A 20,641-nucleotide genomic window follows, 5' to 3' on the forward strand; every position below is an offset into this window, starting at 1 on the left:
AAGAGTAATCCACCCAGACCCATTCCCCTATGTTTACTCCTTCACCAACTCAACGGGCAATTTAGCATGGGCAATTCACCTAACCTGCACATTTTTGGACTGTGGAAGGAAACCTGAACACCCGGAGGAAACCCACGCGGACACAGGGGGAATGTGCAAACTCCACACAGACAGTCGCCCAAGGTGGGACTTAAAGCCAGGTCCCTGGTGCTGTGAGACAGCAGTGCTAACCACTGAGCCATCATGCCACCGGGCTGCCCCATTCCAGGCAAGTAATTGAGGAAATCTGTCTTATCCAGTTTATTAATGTGTGCAAACACAGAAAATATATACATTCTATTTATGTCATGATGAATATGTGGATCGTTTCCACTTACACTATAAACAAACCAAACAGCAAAGTCTCTGTTGTTTAATTCCCAAAAGATGAAAAAAAGTAAAACAAAATGATACTCGTGTCATGGCCATAGATCATAACCTCAAATTAACACCAAAATTTTTAATTCTAACATGTTCTTCTTTTTAGAAAGAGGACTGCTATGGCCAAGCAAAGTGATGCAAATGTAAAATCTGTAGCTGTCTAGTGATTGTCACACCTGACAACATGTCAAAATTCAAAGTGATGGATTAATTGGGAGAAATACACTACAATCTGAAATGTAATCTCCTCGGAGTTATCTCAGGCTGTGACCCTGTTGGAAGAGAAGAGGAAAAAGAGACTTGGATTGTATCTTCTCCTTTCAAGATTACACAAGTACAAGTTCAACCTAGTGTGTACGTGCAAGTGGAAGAAGATGTGTTAATGAAAGAAGATGTGTTACTGAGCTCAGAGGCATATGTGTGCCAGTGGACTGAGGTACACATGTGTAGTAGCCAAAGTACTAACCCTAGTGTGAAGTTGAGGTCACAGTTGAACTATCCACTAGTTAACCTGTATTGCAATTGAGGACATTTCATCACTCTTAGTGCCAGCAGCCAGCCAGCCGGCAAGCCATCCAAAAGAAATAGGGCAAAAGAATTTCACCTAACCTGCCAGACCAAGAATCCCAAAACTGACATATCAACATTCCACTATCTATTCTTCATGGCCAACTCAGAGAAACCATATATCTTTTAACTTTCAACATTTTTGGACTCACTTCTCATTTCTAAGCTATGTGTATGTATGCTGCATTTCATTTCGTATCATTTTTAAACCAATAAACTCATACTTTTTTTAACTGGAGGATGTCTGGTTAAATTGGATCCTTTGAAAATGGAAATTCCTTTGGTCTGAGATAAATGTATAAACAAGGGAAAGGTGGAGATATTTTGTAAGTTATTCTTGTTGTGACCAACCAAGGGAGCAGGTGAACAGAGAATGGAGCTAGATCACCGCTCTTACGCACCCCCCCCCCACTCCCTCCACCACCACCCCCCAACCCTCCCCCCACACCACCCCACCCCACCCCCCTCCACACCTCACCAGAAGCCTTGACAATTTTGGGTATCCTATCTGGAACTAATAATTTGAGAAATTTTGCCAGGTTCTGGTCATAACATCTTGCAAATGAACATAAAATTCATAAGGGAGCTCTGTTTTGAAGTATACCAAATGAGTCAGACCAGTGAGGCATTTACAAGTTCTACTGATTTTACCTTCTAGGTCCTCACTCAAACACAAAAGGAAGAATAAAGCAGACTGCAGTGCAAAGAAGAGTTTGGATAATCAAAATCTGAGTAAGAGTCTCTCATTTTGCCTTATGTCTAGTCTCTTCTTCTCTTGCTGCTATACTGCATTGAATATATATTTTCAAAAACAATGTATTAGCTAAATTATGTCACATTGTCTGTGGGTGTATGTGCGAGAGTAGTGCGAGGACAAGAGTTATTTTAGGCATTCCTGAGTACAAGATGTACATATATTTAATCGACAACACCTGACTGCTTGTTTGCATAATCTTAGAATAAAGCTCTGCTTGCAAAAATATTTGCAAAAACATGTATTTTAATATCTTCAATACAGCCTAAAGGACCTTATTTTAGAAGACCACACATGGCTTAATCCCATATTTTCTCACACTTTTTTCTATACTTCATTTATGGTGCTGGAGAGGAGTATCATTTTTCTTCCTATTTTGTGTAATGCATTAGAAGATGATAAATGCTAATTGACCAAAACATAAATTCAACTTACAGTGTTGTCATACACATTTACATGGGGCAAGCCCATAAGATTGCATTTTAAACTGGCAGCTCATTTCTAAAGAATCAAAGCATTTCTGTTTATACACATGATACAAAGGCATAAAAATTACAGTCACCTATTTTCCAAGGCTCATAACTCAAGTTATCAAACTATTCTACAGATCACAGAAGGCAGTAAAATCATGCACTGTATCTAATGGTTAAAGTTACAAGAAAAATAAGATTAATTTCAAACCATGTGTTCCATTGTAGCCTGGCTTCTCCAAGAAGAAATTTTTTGATAAAAAGGTACGCATGAAATACTATTGAATTTTTTCTGAAGACATTAGTTCCCTATTGTTCTTTCTTGCAAGATGTATCATTCTGGTTAATATCAGAAATAGAACTATTTCTAGCCAAGCATTCACTCACTCCTGCTGCCAAATAAACAAACAGGAAACTCATAATAGGTTTTGGTAATTAAATTGCAAGTTCTAAATGTGAGAGAGCACAAAAGGACATCATATGTTACAGAAGTAACAATGGAGCTTTTGGATTATTGATAATTCCAGCTCCATGCATTGACAGAATCACACTGCAGTGCCAGTACACAAGCTCATCTTGGCTTCCTGCAATCTTCTACCTTGTAGTTACCAATAGTGCAGCAGTGGCAGCATTACCAATGTGCACAGATCTCAATAAACGATCTGCAAAGATATGGACTTGGAAGTGAGAATATAAGCCAGGTACCAGGAGAGATGCTCTTAATTATGAAATCAAAGACATTTAGCCAGAACCACTAGAAAGAGTTGCAGTCAGAAACTTACAAAGATGAACAAGTACACCAGATGCAAAAGGTCATTGTCCTGGGATGGACTGATGGAGAAAGTGAGTTCTGCAGATGCTGGACATCAAAGTCAAAAAGTGTGGTGCTGGAAAAGCACAACATGTCAGACAGCATCTGAGGGGCAGGAGGATTGAGGTTTCAGGCATAAGGTCTCCATCAGCTTGATTCTCCTGCTCCTCTGATGGTGCCTGACCTGCTGTGCTTTTCCAGCGCCAAACTTTTCATCTAGGATGGACTGATGTTTTTAAAGAAACATCTGAGAAGATTTGTTCGTTTTTTTTAATAGATATTTTTATTGAAAAAATTTTTAAAAATTTTTTGCAAAATTTCAAAAATAGTACAAACTAGTATATTCCACTTTACAGTATAATAACAACACCCAATGTGAAGTTTTAAAAAAAACTTAACGACTAATCTATTCTACAAACAAACAACCAAAACATAAAATAGGATATCATGCATTACTAACAATAAACAAATAGGTAAGTAAATAACTAAATACATACTCAAAATAGATTTATATCATGTCATAACAGAACCCATATTTATACGGGATTCCTCCTCCCGGGGGCCCCCCGAACCAGCCAGAACCACTACCATGGCTAAACAAAGGCCCTGTACAATATGGCCAAGATATCTTGTCAGCACAGTTCAAAAAGGGCTGCCATATTCTATAAAATAATTCTGCTTTTTGGTGCACCATATTCGTAAGGAAGTCAGGGGCATATATTCCATGACTATCCTGTGCCAGTTTGAAAGTCATGGGAGACCTTCGGATACACAATTCATGAGAATATATTTCCTCGCACAAAAGGAAAGGATAGTGAATAATTTCCTCCTGTCTGCATCCAAAGAGGGCAAATTTGGGGAGCCCAAGAGTAGGGACACTGGGTCCAATCCAATCTCCGTACCCAAAATCTTTGTCAAGGCATTCACTACTCTGTCCCAATACCTGCAGGTCTTATGGCATGTCCATAGAAAATGCGTGAGAGTACCAACTTTGATTTTGCATTTAGGACACATCGGAGATGCACCTGCCTTGAACTTTGAAAGTCATTCAGGTGCCATGTGAGCCCTGTGAAGTATCTTTAATTGAGTAGCCTGAGTTCTGTTACAGACAGAGATCTTCCTGGCATTTTCCGAGACATCCTCCCACATTTCTAAGGAGATTTGTATCCCTAATTCTTGATTCCAGGTTTTATATAACCATTCCACGTCCTGCGATACCTTATTGCATAGTAGGTGATAGAGAGTGCTGACCGCGAGCAGACCCATCAGCTGAAGCTCTCTCCTTTCCACATCCGATTTATAAGGATTGATTATCAGTGTGGTCTTCTTTTGTATAAAATCTCGTATTTGAAAATACAAAGAGGTCCTTGCTGGGCAGTCCAAACTTCTGGCGTAGCTGCTCAAAGAACATCATGACCACTCCATCCAACAGATCTCCCAAACAGGAGATACTCTGGATTCCCAAATTTTGAATGTAGCATTAGTCAGCCCTGGCTGGAATTCCAATGTTCACACTATAGGGGTATAAGGGGAGGTTTTTTGCAGGTTACCCTCATCTTATCGCATTATCCTCCAGGCTTTAATTGTATTTAATACAATAGGGTTTTTACAATAATCCATAATAATTCTCATCTTGTCCATTAATAGTAAATTGATGAGGGGACATTTTGCTTGGGAGGCCTCAATATCTAACCAGATTGGTTATGGGTCACAAGAGACCCAATCAGCTACGTAAGATAATAGGGAGCTCAATTGGTACCTACTGAAATCCGGAAAGTCCAGTCCTCCTCCTACTTGTGGAAGCTGCAGCTTTTCTAATATGATAAGGGGTCATCTATGATTCCAAATAAAGGAGCTGAGCCATCCATAAAGTTTATGCAACGCCTGCTTCGGCAGCATCAAGGGGAGTATTCTTACAGGGTATAACAGATGAGGTAAAATATTCACCTTAACTAAGGATATTCTGCCGAACCAAGATATTGGGAGATCTTCCCAGCATTGAAGGTCCTGTCTTATTTTCTCTAGTAAGTATGTATAATTAGCTTTATATAGCTAACCAAATACCAGAGTAATGAAATTACCTAAATACAGAAAACCTTCCAGTGACCACCAAAAGGGAAAACAGGATCCGTCGGAAAGTTGGATATTCTGGCAAGACCTCCCAATGGCATAGCCTCCAATTTCACAAAATTGATTTTGTAGCCTGAGAACATACCAAATAAATTGACCACTTGAATTAAGCGGGGCACAGATGTCAAAGGATCCCTTAAGAAAAGGAGGATATCGTCCACATAGAGAGTAATTTTGTGCTTGCCTGATCCAGCCTCCAGAGCCGTTATGTTAGGGTCAGTTCGTATAGCTTCCACCAGCGGTTCAATTACTAGTGTAAATAATAATGGCGAGAGAGGATATCCCTGACGACAGCCCCTGCCGGTGCTAAAGCGATCCGAACTTAAACCATTGGTGATCACCGCTGCTTTGGGATCATTATATAATACTGAAACCCATTTAGCAAAGACTTCTCCAACACCAAACCGTTCCAAAGTGTAAAAAAAGATATGGCCATTCTACCCGATTGAATACCTTCTCTGCATCTGGGGAGACAACTAAGCCCAGTATCGCTCCCTGCTGGCAGGCTTGTATCATATTTAAGACTCATCTAATGTTACTAGTTGATCTGTGACCCTTTATAAACCCCGTCTGGTTCTCGTTTATATTGAATAGTAAGACTCTCTCCAGTCTTAATGCTAACATTTTTGAGAGGATTTTAAAATCCACATTTAACAAGGATATGGGTTTATATGAAGAGCAGTCATCTGGGGCCTTTCCTTTCTTAAGAATGAGGTAAATATTTGCTTCTCTCAGAGAAGGCGGGAGGCAGCCCTGACTGTGTGAATAGTTATACATATTTATAAGTGGCTCAACCAGTTCCCCTATAAATTCTTTATAAAACTCAGTCTGGAATCCATCTGGTTCAGGGGCTTTGCCACTCTGAAGCTGCCTCACCTCTTCCTGGACTTCCTGGGTTGTCAGGGGGGCATTCAAAAATGAAACCTGCTCCAAGGTTGGGACCAGGAGGACCATCTTCCTCGTTCAGTCCTCACAGTCCTGCGACTTATACAATTTAAAGTAATACTTCCTAAAGGCTGCATTGATCTTTTTATGATTGCATGTCAGGGTACCAGCACTGTCTCTAATAGAAGTAATGGCTTGGGAGTCTTTTTCTTTCTGGCAAGGTAAGCTAGATACCTGTCAGGCTTATCACTGTATTCAAGTAATCTCTGCTTCGTGAATAATATCTCCCACTTTGCTGTTTGAATAAGTGCTGTTTGAATAACCCTAAGGGCTGTGATCCATTTAGTAATGGAAGGCCTTTCAATATACGCTTCTCAGCCACCTTTAGGCAAGCCTCAAGCAGACGCTGTTGCTCTCCCTTTTGTCTTTTCTGGGTTGCAGAACATGAAATAACCTAGCCTCGCACATATGCCTTTACAGTCTCCCACATCATCGAGGGTTTACTGGCCGTACCTGAGTTGATATTCCAGAAGGTTTTAAATTCCTGCAAAAAATATTTTATGAACTTGTTATTCTTCAATAAAAAAGGGTCCATACGCCAATGTCAGGGACCTATCCCATCATCACTAGTCTTAATCTCCATATAAACTGCGGCATGGTCAAAAATAGTTATATTACCTATTTTACACAACAATATTGAGTTCAAAAGGGTCGAGGGGACAAAAAACATGTCAATTCTGGTATGGCACTTGTGTAGGTTAGAATAGAAAGTAAAGTTCGTAACCTCAGGATGGAAACACCTCCACAAATCTACCAATCCCAACTCCCTATTCAGATCTGCCAGCTGCCTAGATCTTAAAGGTATACCCGCAGAGCTCCTCGGTATCCTGTTCGTATCTGGGTCAATGATACAATTAAAATCTCCCCTTATACTTTTATGGCGGACCCCGAGAGCCATCAACTTAGTGAACGCTTCTATTACAAACTTAAAATGGTGTACTGGAGGACAAAAAGATTCAAAATCCCATATTCCTCTCCATGTACTCGGGCTTTAATCAATATATACCACCCAGACTCATCTTTTATCTGACTTAGCATTTGGAAGGGAAGATTCTTCCAAATAAGAATGACTACTCCCCACTTTTTGGGCTGAAAGAGGAGAAGAGCACCTGGTCAAAGCCACCCTGATGCAGCTTCGAGTGTTCCTTATCAAGTAGAGGTCTCTCCTATAAAAGAGGTACATCAACCCTTTCTTTTTTAAGACTTAATAACTTTTTTTCCTTTTAATTGGCAAATGGCTTCCCTTGACGTTCCAGGTGCACCACCTAAACGAATGGCTAGCCATGATCATCCAAGCAAGCCCAAGACCCCCACAGGAGGAAGAACCCCACCCAAAAGACATTGAATACCAACCAAAATCAATTCACATATAAAAAAAAGCTCTTTAAAACAGTTAAATCAAAACAACAAAAAACTACTCCTAAATAAAAATAAGATAAAGCATATTTGAAGGGAAACTTTCCCCCTTGCTCACAGGGGGCACTATTACCTTCCAATAACCCCGCCATAACCTCTCCCAGCTAGAGCCCCACCCTCGGCCCAGGCATTACAAAATAGAGTAAATAAATTCCAGTATCTTATAAAACAGGAGTTAAAGTGGGCAACCCACCCATCTCCCCCCCCCCCCCCATCACCTAGATATGCTTAACAAAACAACACAAGATAAAAATATTAAAGATTACAAAATTACAAGCCCAGCAAGTATTAAGCAACTAAGTAAGAGAATAAAAACTTACTCAGAGACATCCCCCAATAATTAAATAAACCACACGAGCCATAAATAAGAAACCAAAGAAAGAATAAGGAACAACCCCCATACCAAGGAAAGATGGAGAAAAGAAAGAGGGAGAGAAGAAGAAAGAGAGACAAAGGGAGGGTAAAATAAAGTTGTTGGCCATATAATTCAAGTCCCGCAGTCTATTTGAGAGCGTCCAGGAATTCTTTTACTTTTTCCAGTGATCCAAAGTTATATACAGATCCTCCATGACTGAAGCGCAGCGTTGCTGGGATATCGCATGGAATATTGAATATTTAAGTCTCTCAGATGCTTCTTCACTTCATCAAATGCCCCCCTCTTGCAGATCACAACTGGAGAGAAGTCCTGAAACAACGTTAGCATGGTGCCCTTGTACATTATGGCACGGGGATCCTTCCCCAAGACTCTGGAGGCCTCCAGCAACAATTTTTTTCCCTGTAGTATTGAAGTCACTCTAGAACTGGGCGGGGGCGCTGGTCCGACCCAGGCCTGTGTACAGCAACCTGGTGGGCCCTCTCCACCCACACCGTGCCCAACTCTGACTCCAGTTTCAAAAGCTGTGGGAGCCATTGCTCCAGGAAATCTACAAGCTGACCTTCCTTCTCCCACTTGGGAAGGCCCAGCAACCGAATATTTTTCCGATGACCTTGATTTTCGAGGTCATCGATATGTTCCTCCAGGGTCTGGACTGGCCACTCTAGAACCTGGACCTGACCCACGGATGACTCAGCAGCAGTTTCCAAGGCCACGGGCCGTTGCTCCGCCCCTCTGACACGCTGCCCAAGTTGCTCAATCTATCTATCAGTCATGTTTTTGCAGCATGACCGAGATCAATTCCCACCTGGACCGGGTCTCTTGATGGATGCGTCAATCTTCTCTCGGAGATTCTGTAAACCAACCATGCGTGATGAGTGAGAAACAGCATTGAGGGTGGATATTATGTGGTGATATTGGGTGGTAACAAGTAACAGCAACACAACCAAGTTGTCGACCAAATATGACACAGAACATTATATACCACTCCAGATGGGCATACAATCACTGGATCAGTATGAATTATTAAAACTCGAAAGCATTTAATTGAAGGTTGAATTGTTAGCTTAATTGTTACCAACATCTGCCTATAAACAGTAATGTACATCTGTAGTGTTATGTGTTTTGGTAAGTATGTCAATATACTTTTAAGAGATGACTCATTATTTCACCACTGCATCGTAGTATGTGAGCTGAAGATATAAAGGTCTCATTCTCCATATTAACTCAGATCACTTGAAGCCTGATAATTGTCTGAAAGCATACTTCTCTGTTGTAAAATAGTAGCTTAATATTTCCCCAATTAAGTGTCTAAGGAATGTAATGTTTGTACAGTGGTTGGTTGTAATAAACTTCTGTTGAATTCTTCAATGCCACTATATTCACACTCAGCTTTTATGTTACAGGAGGTAACATCTGCCACATCAGATAAAATATTCTTTGGATGCAAACTCAGGCCATCCTTTTTCCTGAGAATATGTTTCTTCGTTCTAAACTCTTCAACCAAGGAAAACAGAGCACAGCATCCTAAGTGTGATCTCACCTTTATGACTATGCTGTGGCCTAAGACATATTGATAAGGGGAAAAATATAGTTTCCGGGGCATTAGATGAGTAAATAAATACATGAAGGAGAGTTGAATAGAGTAAATACAAATTGAGTTAGGTGAAGTAAGAGTGGTTTGAGACATATGTGGCATAAATACTATATCAGGACAGTGGGGACAGTCATTACATTTTGAACTATAATTTCCATCTAACATTCTCTTGAGAGAAGAAAGCAACAATGCTCACAATTATTGTTAACCAAAAGGTACAAAACACATAGAGCATTAGTCAGCTGTAGGGCAGGTCTTTTATAAATTGTGTATAATCGATGATTAACTGAATGCAAAAGAGAACATTTGTCACCAAGGGCAATGCTGTCAAACCTAGACTCAGCCCAATTTGTTCTTTACTGACAGAACATATCTCCTAATGCACCAGAGACACTGGTTTACAGCAATTGTTAGAATTATGATTCCTTTCAGAAATAAGGGTTCTTGTGATTAATAATAATCCTTGCACCTGTATATCCTACAGAATTGCCATAATCTGAAAGGACAAACCAAAAATATATTGAAATAATTCCTGCTCCCCTTGCCCCACAAAACAAATGCACCCCTTATCACTGCCAAAGACACTCAGATGGCAGCAATTTCACTTATGAACCAGAGAATTTCATGTTCAGTTCCCACTCCAGTGTTTCAGTAAGCATTCAAAGCTGACACTTCTGAGGGAGTGCTGCACTGTCAGAGTTCCATATCATCTTTTGAATGAGATTTTAAACAAAGCCCTGTCTTTACTTTCTTGGCTGGATGTAAAATATTCGAGTAAAAAGTGAGGTCTGCAGATGCTGGAGATCAGAGCTGAAAATGTGTTGCTGGTTAAAGCACAGCAGGTTAGGCAGCATCCAAGGAACAGGAAATTCGACGTTTCGGGCTAGAGCCCTTGTAAAATATCCCACAGCACTGTTTTGAAGAAGATAAGCATAGAGGAGTTATCCCGAGTGCCCTAGTCCATATTTATCTGTCAATTAACATCACAAAAGCAGAATATCTGTTCATTATGACACTGCTATTTTTGAGCATGATTCTCACATGACAGCCAATTCAAGAATCCACATCGAAAGTATTCCATCGGTGTAAAGCACTTTGGGACATCTGGTGGTCATGAAATGTGCTGTATAAACCCAAATCTTTCCTTACGTCTGAGATGTTTGAGCTTTAGATTTATGCGACCACCTCATTTAACTGACTTGTCCGACCTGCCTAGCTCCTTTTCCACCTATCCACTCCACCCTCTCCTCCCTGACCTATCACCTTCATCTCCCCCCCCCCCACACCCATTGTACTCTATGCTACTCTCTCCTCACCCTCCTCCAGCTTATCTCTCCACGCTTCAGTCTCTCTGCCTGTATTCCTGATGAAGGGCTTTTGCCCGAAACGTCGATTTCGCTGCTCCTTGGATGCTGCCTGAACTGCTGTGCTCTTCCAGCATCACTCATCCAGAATCCACTTTTTTTTTATTTGTCGAAGGAATTCCTGAAGTTTTCTGTCTGTACCTCCAAAGTTGGGGTACCGGGGCAGGCAAAAGGGCAATATTTGGGCTGGGAGCTCTTCAGTGTTGTCTACCCCTCAGAGCCCAATGTCTCAATCCCCAGTGCAGGCCACACACCCCGACTGTGATTGGCAGCAGCTCTCAGACCCAGCCGGGGTTTCCAATAGCAACAGGGGACGCTTTCGGCTGCGGCTCTGCTGACTTCAAGGACAGCTCCCTGTTTCCTTTCCCCTTTCCCAAGTTTAGAGCAACTCCCCTGAAGTTTGTCGGAGAAAAAAAACAAGAAGTCAGCGAAATGCAATGGGTGCAAAGTACTTGCTGAGTGCAGTTCTTGTTTTACAGGAAGAAGCGGCGGAAAAAGGATTGGTGAGTGCTGAAAACAAGAACACAAGGTTAGAAGAGCAGGCACAGTAAGGTTAGAGTGAAAAAAATCGCGAATGCCTGAGCAAAGCTGGAGCTATTGGTTATTTAGCACTGGTTAGTGCTTCACACTAGAATTTGTGGAACGGACTGTTTCATACTTAGCTGGAGCATTAACCAGCAAGATATGGACAGCCTCTGGAGAAACTTGATGCTGAAGGAGAGAGCAAATGTTAGAGAAACTCCAGGACAGATATCGAATTTCATCATGTTTTCATCATAGAAACGCCATTGAGGCCAATTGCTGTAGTTCTGCGAATATTCTGTCCAGGGACTCCTCCCACACGATATCTGGTCCAATCACCATCCTTATTCACTCTCACAGCCTAATCTAGACTGTTCACTTTTGATATTTGCATTCACTTCTCTAGGTGTGTCAGATCTAACTATCCTCTGGGGTAGGTTTCTTGTGAATTCCCTGTTGGATTATTCGTGACTGTCTTGTGTGTGTGGCCCTTGGTTTTTAAATCACTTTATACGTAGATTGAACCTTCCCGATGTCTACCCTATTAAAACCATTGCTGTTTTTCAACTCTCAGGTGAACTTTGTCTTTTAATGAAGAAAAAGCCTCAGCATCTTCAGTTTTTCCTCATTGTCGAATAGTTTTAGTTCCGGTCTTTGGCAAACATAGCTCTCACAGAGTTTAAAATGTCTCAATGGTATGTTGTTTTTCTCACTTTCCTCTTTTCAGAGATATTAAAGTACGTGTAAAATTATTTCAGTTGATAATTGAACACTTTACAAGAAGTTGTTTTTATTTTCTAAGGGTACGTTTGAAGGTACATTTAACAATTTAATTGAACAATCTTCAGCAAATCTGAATTTCTAAATTTATTGATGTTTTTCTTCTTAATAGAAAATATGTTTCCATTTGAAAGAAATGAAGGGCAGCTTCTCCTTTATTCCCTCCCCAGTCTAAAGAGGATTTTGATGTCCCAGCAGCAGATGAAACTGCAGAAGCTTTGTACAGTTCACATCCCACATTGGAGACAAGGATGCTACTGCCAATGACTTCAGGAAGATTTAACAAACAGTTGACACTTCACAGCACAAAGTTTAGGGTCAGTGTTGGAATGCTGATCCCAAAACCTGGAAAACAATACATTGTGGTGACGCACCATTCAAACCTGAGCAGAAATCCCTTCCAGAAATATCACTGAGCCCTGGTGCACTGCTTAATAGTCCAAAATGAGTGGTACAACTGTCAATCCTGGCCACAACATAAGGAGATATTCAATGCAGACAGACAGTGGGGTTATTTCAGATTCATCTGATAGCAAGGTTGAACCATGTTCGAATAATCCAAAGGAGCATAAAAGAAGAAAGAATACAGGTAGACCTGGAGTGGAGGAAACACACAGCGCCAGATCTAGCCAAGGTGGAAATTACTCTGATCAACAGATAACTGAAGGAAACTATACAGAGGGGCAAAGCCCTGTTGGATCGGATGTCACACAGGGTTTATCCACTCCTAGGCTTTTAATAATCTGTGATAAAGTTAGACTTTGTTCTGATGTTACAGAAGTGTCGTGGCCATACGTGACTGTAGTGAATTATGTATATGAGTCCTCCACACTGGACTCTATCCTAACGCAGGTTGCTGAAGCTTTAAATGGAAAGAAAGTCAAATCCATCGCCTTCATTCCTCATAATCAACAAGATGCAGTTCACATCTGTGGTGCTGGAGAAACTCAGACACTTACACCAGCTTCAGTGCATGAACATATGGCACTGCGCAGGTTTTTCAATAACCTGGTGACCAAGCACTTGGATGGAGAGAAATCAAATGCCAGCATGGATTTCCTGGGCTGTACAGCCTTAGTGACTTCAGACTTGGAGGTGGTCAAAAGGGAACTGAAAATGCTGACAGGTAAATTGCAGATATAATATTGTTTAATAATTGCATACTATACAAGTCCTATCCTAGAGGAGGTCTCTGTGGCAGAGTGAAAAATGTTCCTGCCTCTAGGTTCAAGTCCTACTCTGGGCCTCAATGACCACAGAAAGTGCTTTCATTACATGGCCAAGGGGATTGGCTATCAATTTGTTAATCTTTTCAGTCTTCCTATGGCAGGAAGCAAACCTTCTGATTAGCCATATTTAATTGATGAGTAGTGCCATGCTGGTGATAGGCTTGTGACCTGTTTCAAGAAACAAAGCAACAGCTACAGAAACAGACGCAAGGTGCAGATGTAACATGAAACACATATAGAACGATAGAATGACTGCAACACAGAAAGAGGTCATTTGTTTTGTATTCAAGCTGGTCCTCTGTGAGAGTGAGTCACACTCCACCCCCAGCACTTTTCCTCAAATCCTGCAAATTTTCCCTCTTCACATACATATCCAATTAGTCATTTACAAATAAGAAGTTATTTTTAATCCTCGTGTAGTTGATCCAGAATTTTCCAAGGATATCTATAGTTAATGTAAAGATATGTTTGATAAAACCCAATTTAAGGGCTTTCCCATGATATATTCCATGTATAAATCCTATCTGGCTTTCCTTTATTTTGCTTTCTCAAATGATATAAGGGATGCAAAGTACTGGGCTAATGGTAAGATTCTTGGTAGTACAGATGAGCAGAGAGATCTCGGTGTCCAGGTACACAGATCCTTGAAAGTTGCCACCCAGGTTGACAGGGTTGTTGAGAAGGCATACAGTGTTTTAGCTTTTATTAATAGAGGGATTGAGTTCTGGAACCATGAGGTTATGCTACAGCTGTACAAAACTCTAGTATGGCTGCACTTGGAGTATTGTGTACAGTTCTGGTCACCGCATTATAAGAAGAATGTGGAAGCTTTGGAAAGGGTGCAGAGGAGATTTACTAGGATGTTGCCTGGTACGGAGGGAAGGTCTTACGAGGAAAGGCTGAGGGACTTAAGGCTGTTTTCGTTAGAGAGAAGAAGGTTGAGAGGTGACTTAACAGAGACATATAAGATAATCAGAGGGCTAGATGGGGTGGACAGGGAGAGCCTTTTTCCAAGAATGGTGACGGCGAGCACGAGGGGGCATAGCTTTAAATTGAGGGGTGATAGATATAGGACAGATGTCAGAGGTAGTTTCTTTACTCAGAGAGTGGTAAGGGTATGGAATGCTTTGCCTGCAACGGTAGTAGATTCGCCAACTTTAAGTATGTTTAAGTCATATTGGACAAGCATTTGGACGTACATGGAATAGTGTAGGTTAGATGGGCTTCAGATTGGTATGACAGGTCTGCGCAACATTGAGGGCCGAAGGGCATGTACTGCACTGTAATTTTCTATGAATGGAAAATACATACCAGCTGACCCATTGGAATATTCGGAGTTGTGAGGTTTGGATGAGTCGCACAATCTTGCCTATGTAATCCATACTAATGGAAATTATTCATTTACTGAATATAAAGAACAGCTTTCCCTTGCTTATTATGTTTGTTTCCTAATGACTTCAGTTACAGTCCCAAAATGTTCTCATCTTTAAGAGTTGCACAAATTTCCCCCTCAATTATTTCAGAATCATATTTTTAAATTTTCAGCATTTGAATTACCTTTTCTCTGAAATTGGACAGATCAGTTTTTTTGAGTTCTTCAGGATTTTTAAAATTATAAGTTTCTGAATGACTAAATTAAAAATTTTGAAAAACAAGTCACTTATATATTTACTTATAATGTTTCATGATATGTTAGTTTGAGATATTCATCTTTTCACATAAGACAAACTTAGGGATCTGAAATCACAATTCCAACTCACAATGTCATAGTGTCATAGGGATGTACAGCATGAAACAGACCATTCGGTCTAACTTGTCCATGCCGACCAGATATTCCAACCCAATCTAGTCCACCTGCCAGTACCTGGCCCATATCCCTCCAAACCCTTCCTATTCATATACCCATCCAAATGCCTTTTAAATGTTGCAATTGTACCAGCCCCCACCACTTCCTCTGGCAACTCATTCCATACACGTACCACCCTCTGAGTGAAAAAGTTGCTTCTTACGTCTCTTTTATGTCTTTCCCCTCTCACCCTAAACCTATGCCCTCTAGTTCTGGACTCCGCCAGTGCCGGGAAAAACGTCATCTATTTATCCTATCCGTGCCCCTCATGATTTTCTAAACCTCGATAAGGTCACCCTTAATATGATTTTATTGACCATCGTTGGTGATACTGAAGTGTGACAATCCAACTCTGACCTTGAATTTTTATTTGACATCAAATTAACTTTGCTTCCCCTTCTATTCCACTCCTTCCTGTGGAGTTGGATATTGAAATAACTGCACAGAGGCCGGTATCCTGTCACCAGGTAACCCTTTATTTACATGCGCATGGTACATAGGCTCTGACCAGCCAGCTCAAAGTCAGTTCCTAGGCTGAGGACACCTTCTGAATCGTCTGTTTTTTTTCCTTCCTTAATCTCCTGTTTATATCCGACAGCCAGAGCTCCCTGATTGGGCCAGGTTAACAACACCAATCAAGTCAATGAGATCCACCTGACCCTGATTCCAATCACTACATGTATATTCCTGCATGTGATTTATAGTGATTCAGCTAAACTACCTTAACATTGTCAACCTTTCTAAATGTTATCAATTAAATTAGTTGTAAATCCATCTATGATCAGTCATTAAAATATATGACAGAATTCAAGTTTTAAATAAAATTATATAAAGAGCACAAAAATGTTCTGTTCAGCCCAATTATTCTGTTGCTGTTTTTACAGTCTATGATCATTCTACTACTCAACCTATCTCACCTCAGCTTTGAAACATATCTTTCAATTGCACTTACTCTCATGTACTTGCACAGTGTCCTTTTGAAAGATCTAAGCTGTTTGCCTCACCAATATTGTTCCACATACTATCCACTTTGAGTAAAGAGATTTCTGTTTATTTGCTAATGGATTTTTGGTGTTAATAGCTTAAATTGATCGCCATTGGGTTTGGATTCTCCCACATAATCTCCATAGCTACCTCTCAAACCTGTTCTAATCTTAACAGGTTCCATTCGGCCACATCTACTTCTTTGCTTTACACAATAATAAATCCCTAATCCTCTTCAATCTTTCTAGATGACCATAATCTTCCAATGCTTCCTGCTTTTATGGTTTTTTTTATTGCAGGGAGGTCAGAATTGTGGACCATACATCAATGTGGCCTAACCGGGATCCTTATGATCTGGTCTGGAAAGCTAGTTGAAGAATGAAGCTGAACCTAATCTTTACTCAGTCTTACAGTTATTGAGTAGTGAAATATTACGGCAAAAGTTTCCTAACTTAATCCCACATCCCCCAATTTAGTGAAACCAACACGAAAGTCAATTACACATAACAAATTAACTGAGAAACTAGCCCTTAAAATAAATCTATATCAGCCTATTTGGATGTGTAGTGGTATACCTTTATGGCAATCACATCCTGAGGTGGATGTTGAACCCAGGTCTTCTAGCCCAGACACAGGGACACTGCCACTGCATCACAAGGGTCCCTTCAAAATTATTCTTAATCAAACTGTTTGGATGTGTTATGACACCACACCCCTGAGGCAGGCTGAACTTGAACTCAAACCTTCTGACCCAGAGACATGGACACTACTGCAATGTCTTCAGGAGGAAACTCCAATTAATGCCCTATATGTGTACACAATTAAACACAATTTACATACAATTAACACAATGCATGTTTCTTATAAATTCAATCCTATTCTCCCTTGTTTTGTTAGCATTTTTAATTGGTTCATTGTTAATAATTTGTTCACTTGCATCTCATGACCAGTTTGGTCTTCTGCTTCATTCATAATCTTCTAATGTGGAAAGATAATTTCTATATTTTATTTTACAAAAGATATGTCTTTTTTGTTGATCGGCCAGTTAAAAGACTTCTGTAGAGCTGGATATATTTTGAGTTCATCTGAAGTTAACTTAGGTGGTTAACTGAAGTGTTTGACACATCCATTCAGTTACTATTTCACTCTGTGTAGTATCTCTCCTTCACTCTGTGTAGTATCTCTCATTCACTCTGTGTAGTATCTCTCCTTCACTCTGTATAGTATCTCTCCTTCACTCTGTGTAGTATCTCTCATTCACTCTGTGTAGTATCTCTCCTTCACTCTGTATAGTATCTCTCCTTCACTCTGTGTAGTATCTCTCCTTCACTCTGTGTAGTATCTCTCATTCACTCTGTGTAGTATCTCTCCTTCACTCTGTATAGTATCTCTCCTTCACTCTGTGTAGTATCTCTCATTCACTCTGTGTAGTATCTCTCCTTCACTCTGTGCAGTATCTCTCATTCACTCTGTATAGTATCTCTCCTTCACTCTGTGCAGTATCTCTCCTTCACTCTGTGTAGTATCTCTCATTCACTCTGTGTAGTACCTCTCCTTCACTCTGTGTAATATCTCTCCTTCACTCTGTGTAGTATCTCTCCTTCACTCTGTGGAGTATCTCTCATTCACTCTGTGTAGTATCTCTCCTTTACTCTGTGTAATATCTCTCCTTCACTCTGTGTAGTATCTCTCCTTCACTCTGTATAGTATCTCTCCTTCACTCTGTGTAGTATCTCTCATTCACTCTGTGTAATATCTCTCATTCACTCTGTGTAGTATCTCTCCTTCACTCTGTGCAGTATCTCTCATTCACTCTGTGTAGTATCTCTCCTTCACTCTGTGTAGTATCTCTCCTTCACTCTGTGTAATATCTCTCCTTCACTCTGTGTAGTATCTCTCATTCACTCTGTGTAGTATCTCTCCTTCACTCTGCGTAATATCTCTCCTTCATTCTGTGTAGTATCTCTCCTTCACTCTGTGGAGTATCTCTCCTTCACTCTGTGTAGTATCTCTCATTTACTCTGTGTAGTATCTCTCATTCATTCTGTGTAGAAATTGCAGTATGGTATCAGTCATCACAGGTCCTGATGAGTGCAAGGTCAATCTGATAAATTTCTTTCCCACAACCACCTTGTTGATATTATAACAAGACACTCAGCTCTATTCCATTGTTAGCATAAATGATTGTGACATTTGAGTTATTTAAAGTAACTATCATCACAGTAGATTGGTTAGTATATCTGATGCCTGTGATTGGAGTCACTTCTCTAATGATTGCAATTGACTGGTGCCCTTTTGTTATACTGTTCCTTCAAACCTGACATAATCTTCCTCTCACTGACACTCATTTTTGTGCATTACTTCTTTATGTACCTGAATTAACTACCATTTCTGAACCGTCCATCATACTGTGGCTGAATAAACAATAAACATATGTCATGGTACAAATGTCTTTATTGTTGGGATTTGGCTGATTGAAATTTAGTGCTTTTGTCATTTTAGCTCCTCTGGCTTCTCCGCAGTTCTTCTGTTTCTATCTGTAGCTCATCACAATGCCTGTCTAGCTTTGGCTGCCATGTGTGTCATGTGTATCATTATCATTGTGTGCCTACAGCATTGATTGATCCAGCCAGCCAGCTGGAGCATTCACTGCCCTGGTTACAACAGCAGACAGAAGTTGAGTCTTAAACTTTTCTCCCTCTTTAATCCAAAAGGTTAAGATTAGGTAGGGTTTGGATCACTAGCTACTAGGGGTCCCCCATTGCACTACCTGTGATCCATCTCCCATTGGCGACAGATTGCTTACCTGCAATATTTTGGCTAAAAGAAGCTTCATTACCCAAGTCATTCATTATGTTCTAGATAAACATTCCACTTCTGGCCCTGGAATTGTACCACAGTGATATGAGTGCCTCCAAAGGATAGCGCAAGTGAACAAAATTTTACAAGAGACAAGAATATTGTGGATTCATGATTCTCATTGCAGCAAAATACTGCAGAGAGCTGAAAATCCAAACTAAAAGTAGAAACTGTTGGAAACACATCAGGCCAGGTAGCACCTGTAAAGAGAAAAATAGAGTTCATGATATGTGACCTTTCAGGGTTCTACTGAAAGACTATACTTCTGAAGTATAGGTTCTGCCTTCCCTGTCAAGTATTTCAATCACTTTTACTTTCACCTCACTATAGCAATTCTGTATAGCTGCCTATGATCTGCCAGTTTACTAGCCTGACTGTGTTAGGCTTTCTAGAATTTAGCCAGCTGCACAAGCAGGAGAACCTCACTGAGGAATTACACGAGGAATCTTTTAATTATTTACCTGGAGAATCAGAACTCAAGGCAATAATTAACTCCAACGTTCATAAAGGAAATAGCTAACTGGTTTTTGCCAAACAAGCTGTTAATATTTTGCTCAACTACAACAAACTCTCCATAATTGGTGCTCATTATACAGTAATATTAATTACATATTGTAAGCAGTGACATATTTATCTATGTGAGAAGATCTCCATTTAAATACCTCATAAATCTATGACAATAAAGGTGTATTTACATTAGATTCGTGATTTGGTCTTGCACTGATATGTTTTTGGAGGATAAATCTAGCCTGAATGCACTACTGGGGACCCGTTTAATCTGGGAACCAACAGTAAGAGTTGATGTGTGATGGAGTCTCTGATTTACTTTGGAGTTGAGAATCTTTGCAAATGAATTTAAACTTCACATCAAAACTATGCTTGTGTGATCTGATGTGAAGGCAGCGTGATTTGACAAATCATTCCAAAAAGAAGTTTTGCAGGTCAGTGAGATAATTGATCAGCACTTATACAGTTTCTCCACACCACAGTATTAATGCTGATGGACTTGATATATATTTACTGCTCAATTAATTTTTAGCACTTATAGCTGCAGTTCTCAGTTGATTAATATTGGTTAAATGGCCAAGATGGTAAAGCCTAAGAAATGTTTCATGCTATTAGCAGACCTCCCGCAAGTTCACTTTCATTAACAGCAGTGGGATAAACCCAAAATCGATTCTGTTTCAACATGTTCTGGCAGTAAATTATTGACTAAAGCTAATGATTATTCCCATTGCACTATGAGCTGCTCAAAGACTTGTGATGTTATTCCCACAGCATCTGCTGCATTCAACTGGATTATGATTTCAATCTTTGCATCTCGTTAAGTAACTCCTTAGCGTCATTAGGCATCTGTGTGTTCTCTGATGATTAAAATTAGGCACAGGGTGAGTTCTTATTGGACCAGTACTGGCAGGTTGGGAGGCTACACCGTGTACAGTGAGAGATGGATACCAGTTTGAAAAATTCCCTGGTGAGAAAAAAAACCCACAAGGAAGCTTGTTAATGTTTATCGTAGAATCATAGAATCTCTAAGGTGGGGGAAGCAGGCCATTCGGCCCATTGAATCCACA

At 40.3% G+C, this 20,641-nt stretch overlaps 1 protein-coding gene across 1 annotated transcript in view; it reads left to right on the forward strand.

Annotated features, from left to right (window-relative positions):
- The first annotated feature begins 8,214 nt into the window (after positions 1-8,214).
- Positions 8,215-20,641, forward strand: part of LOC132834193 (uncharacterized) — a 94,035-nt gene continuing 81,608 nt past the window's right edge. Inside the window, exons 1-2 of the mRNA XM_060852860.1 lie at positions 8,215-8,359; positions 12,928-13,275. Of these exons, the coding sequence (XP_060708843.1) occupies positions 8,215-8,359; positions 12,928-13,275 (493 nt within the window). The remainder of the gene's footprint in view (positions 8,360-12,927; positions 13,276-20,641) is intronic.

This window comes from Hemiscyllium ocellatum, chromosome 39 (genome assembly GCF_020745735.1).
Source record: "Hemiscyllium ocellatum isolate sHemOce1 chromosome 39, sHemOce1.pat.X.cur, whole genome shotgun sequence".
In the NCBI taxonomy this organism is placed as follows: domain Eukaryota; kingdom Metazoa; phylum Chordata; class Chondrichthyes; order Orectolobiformes; family Hemiscylliidae; genus Hemiscyllium; species Hemiscyllium ocellatum.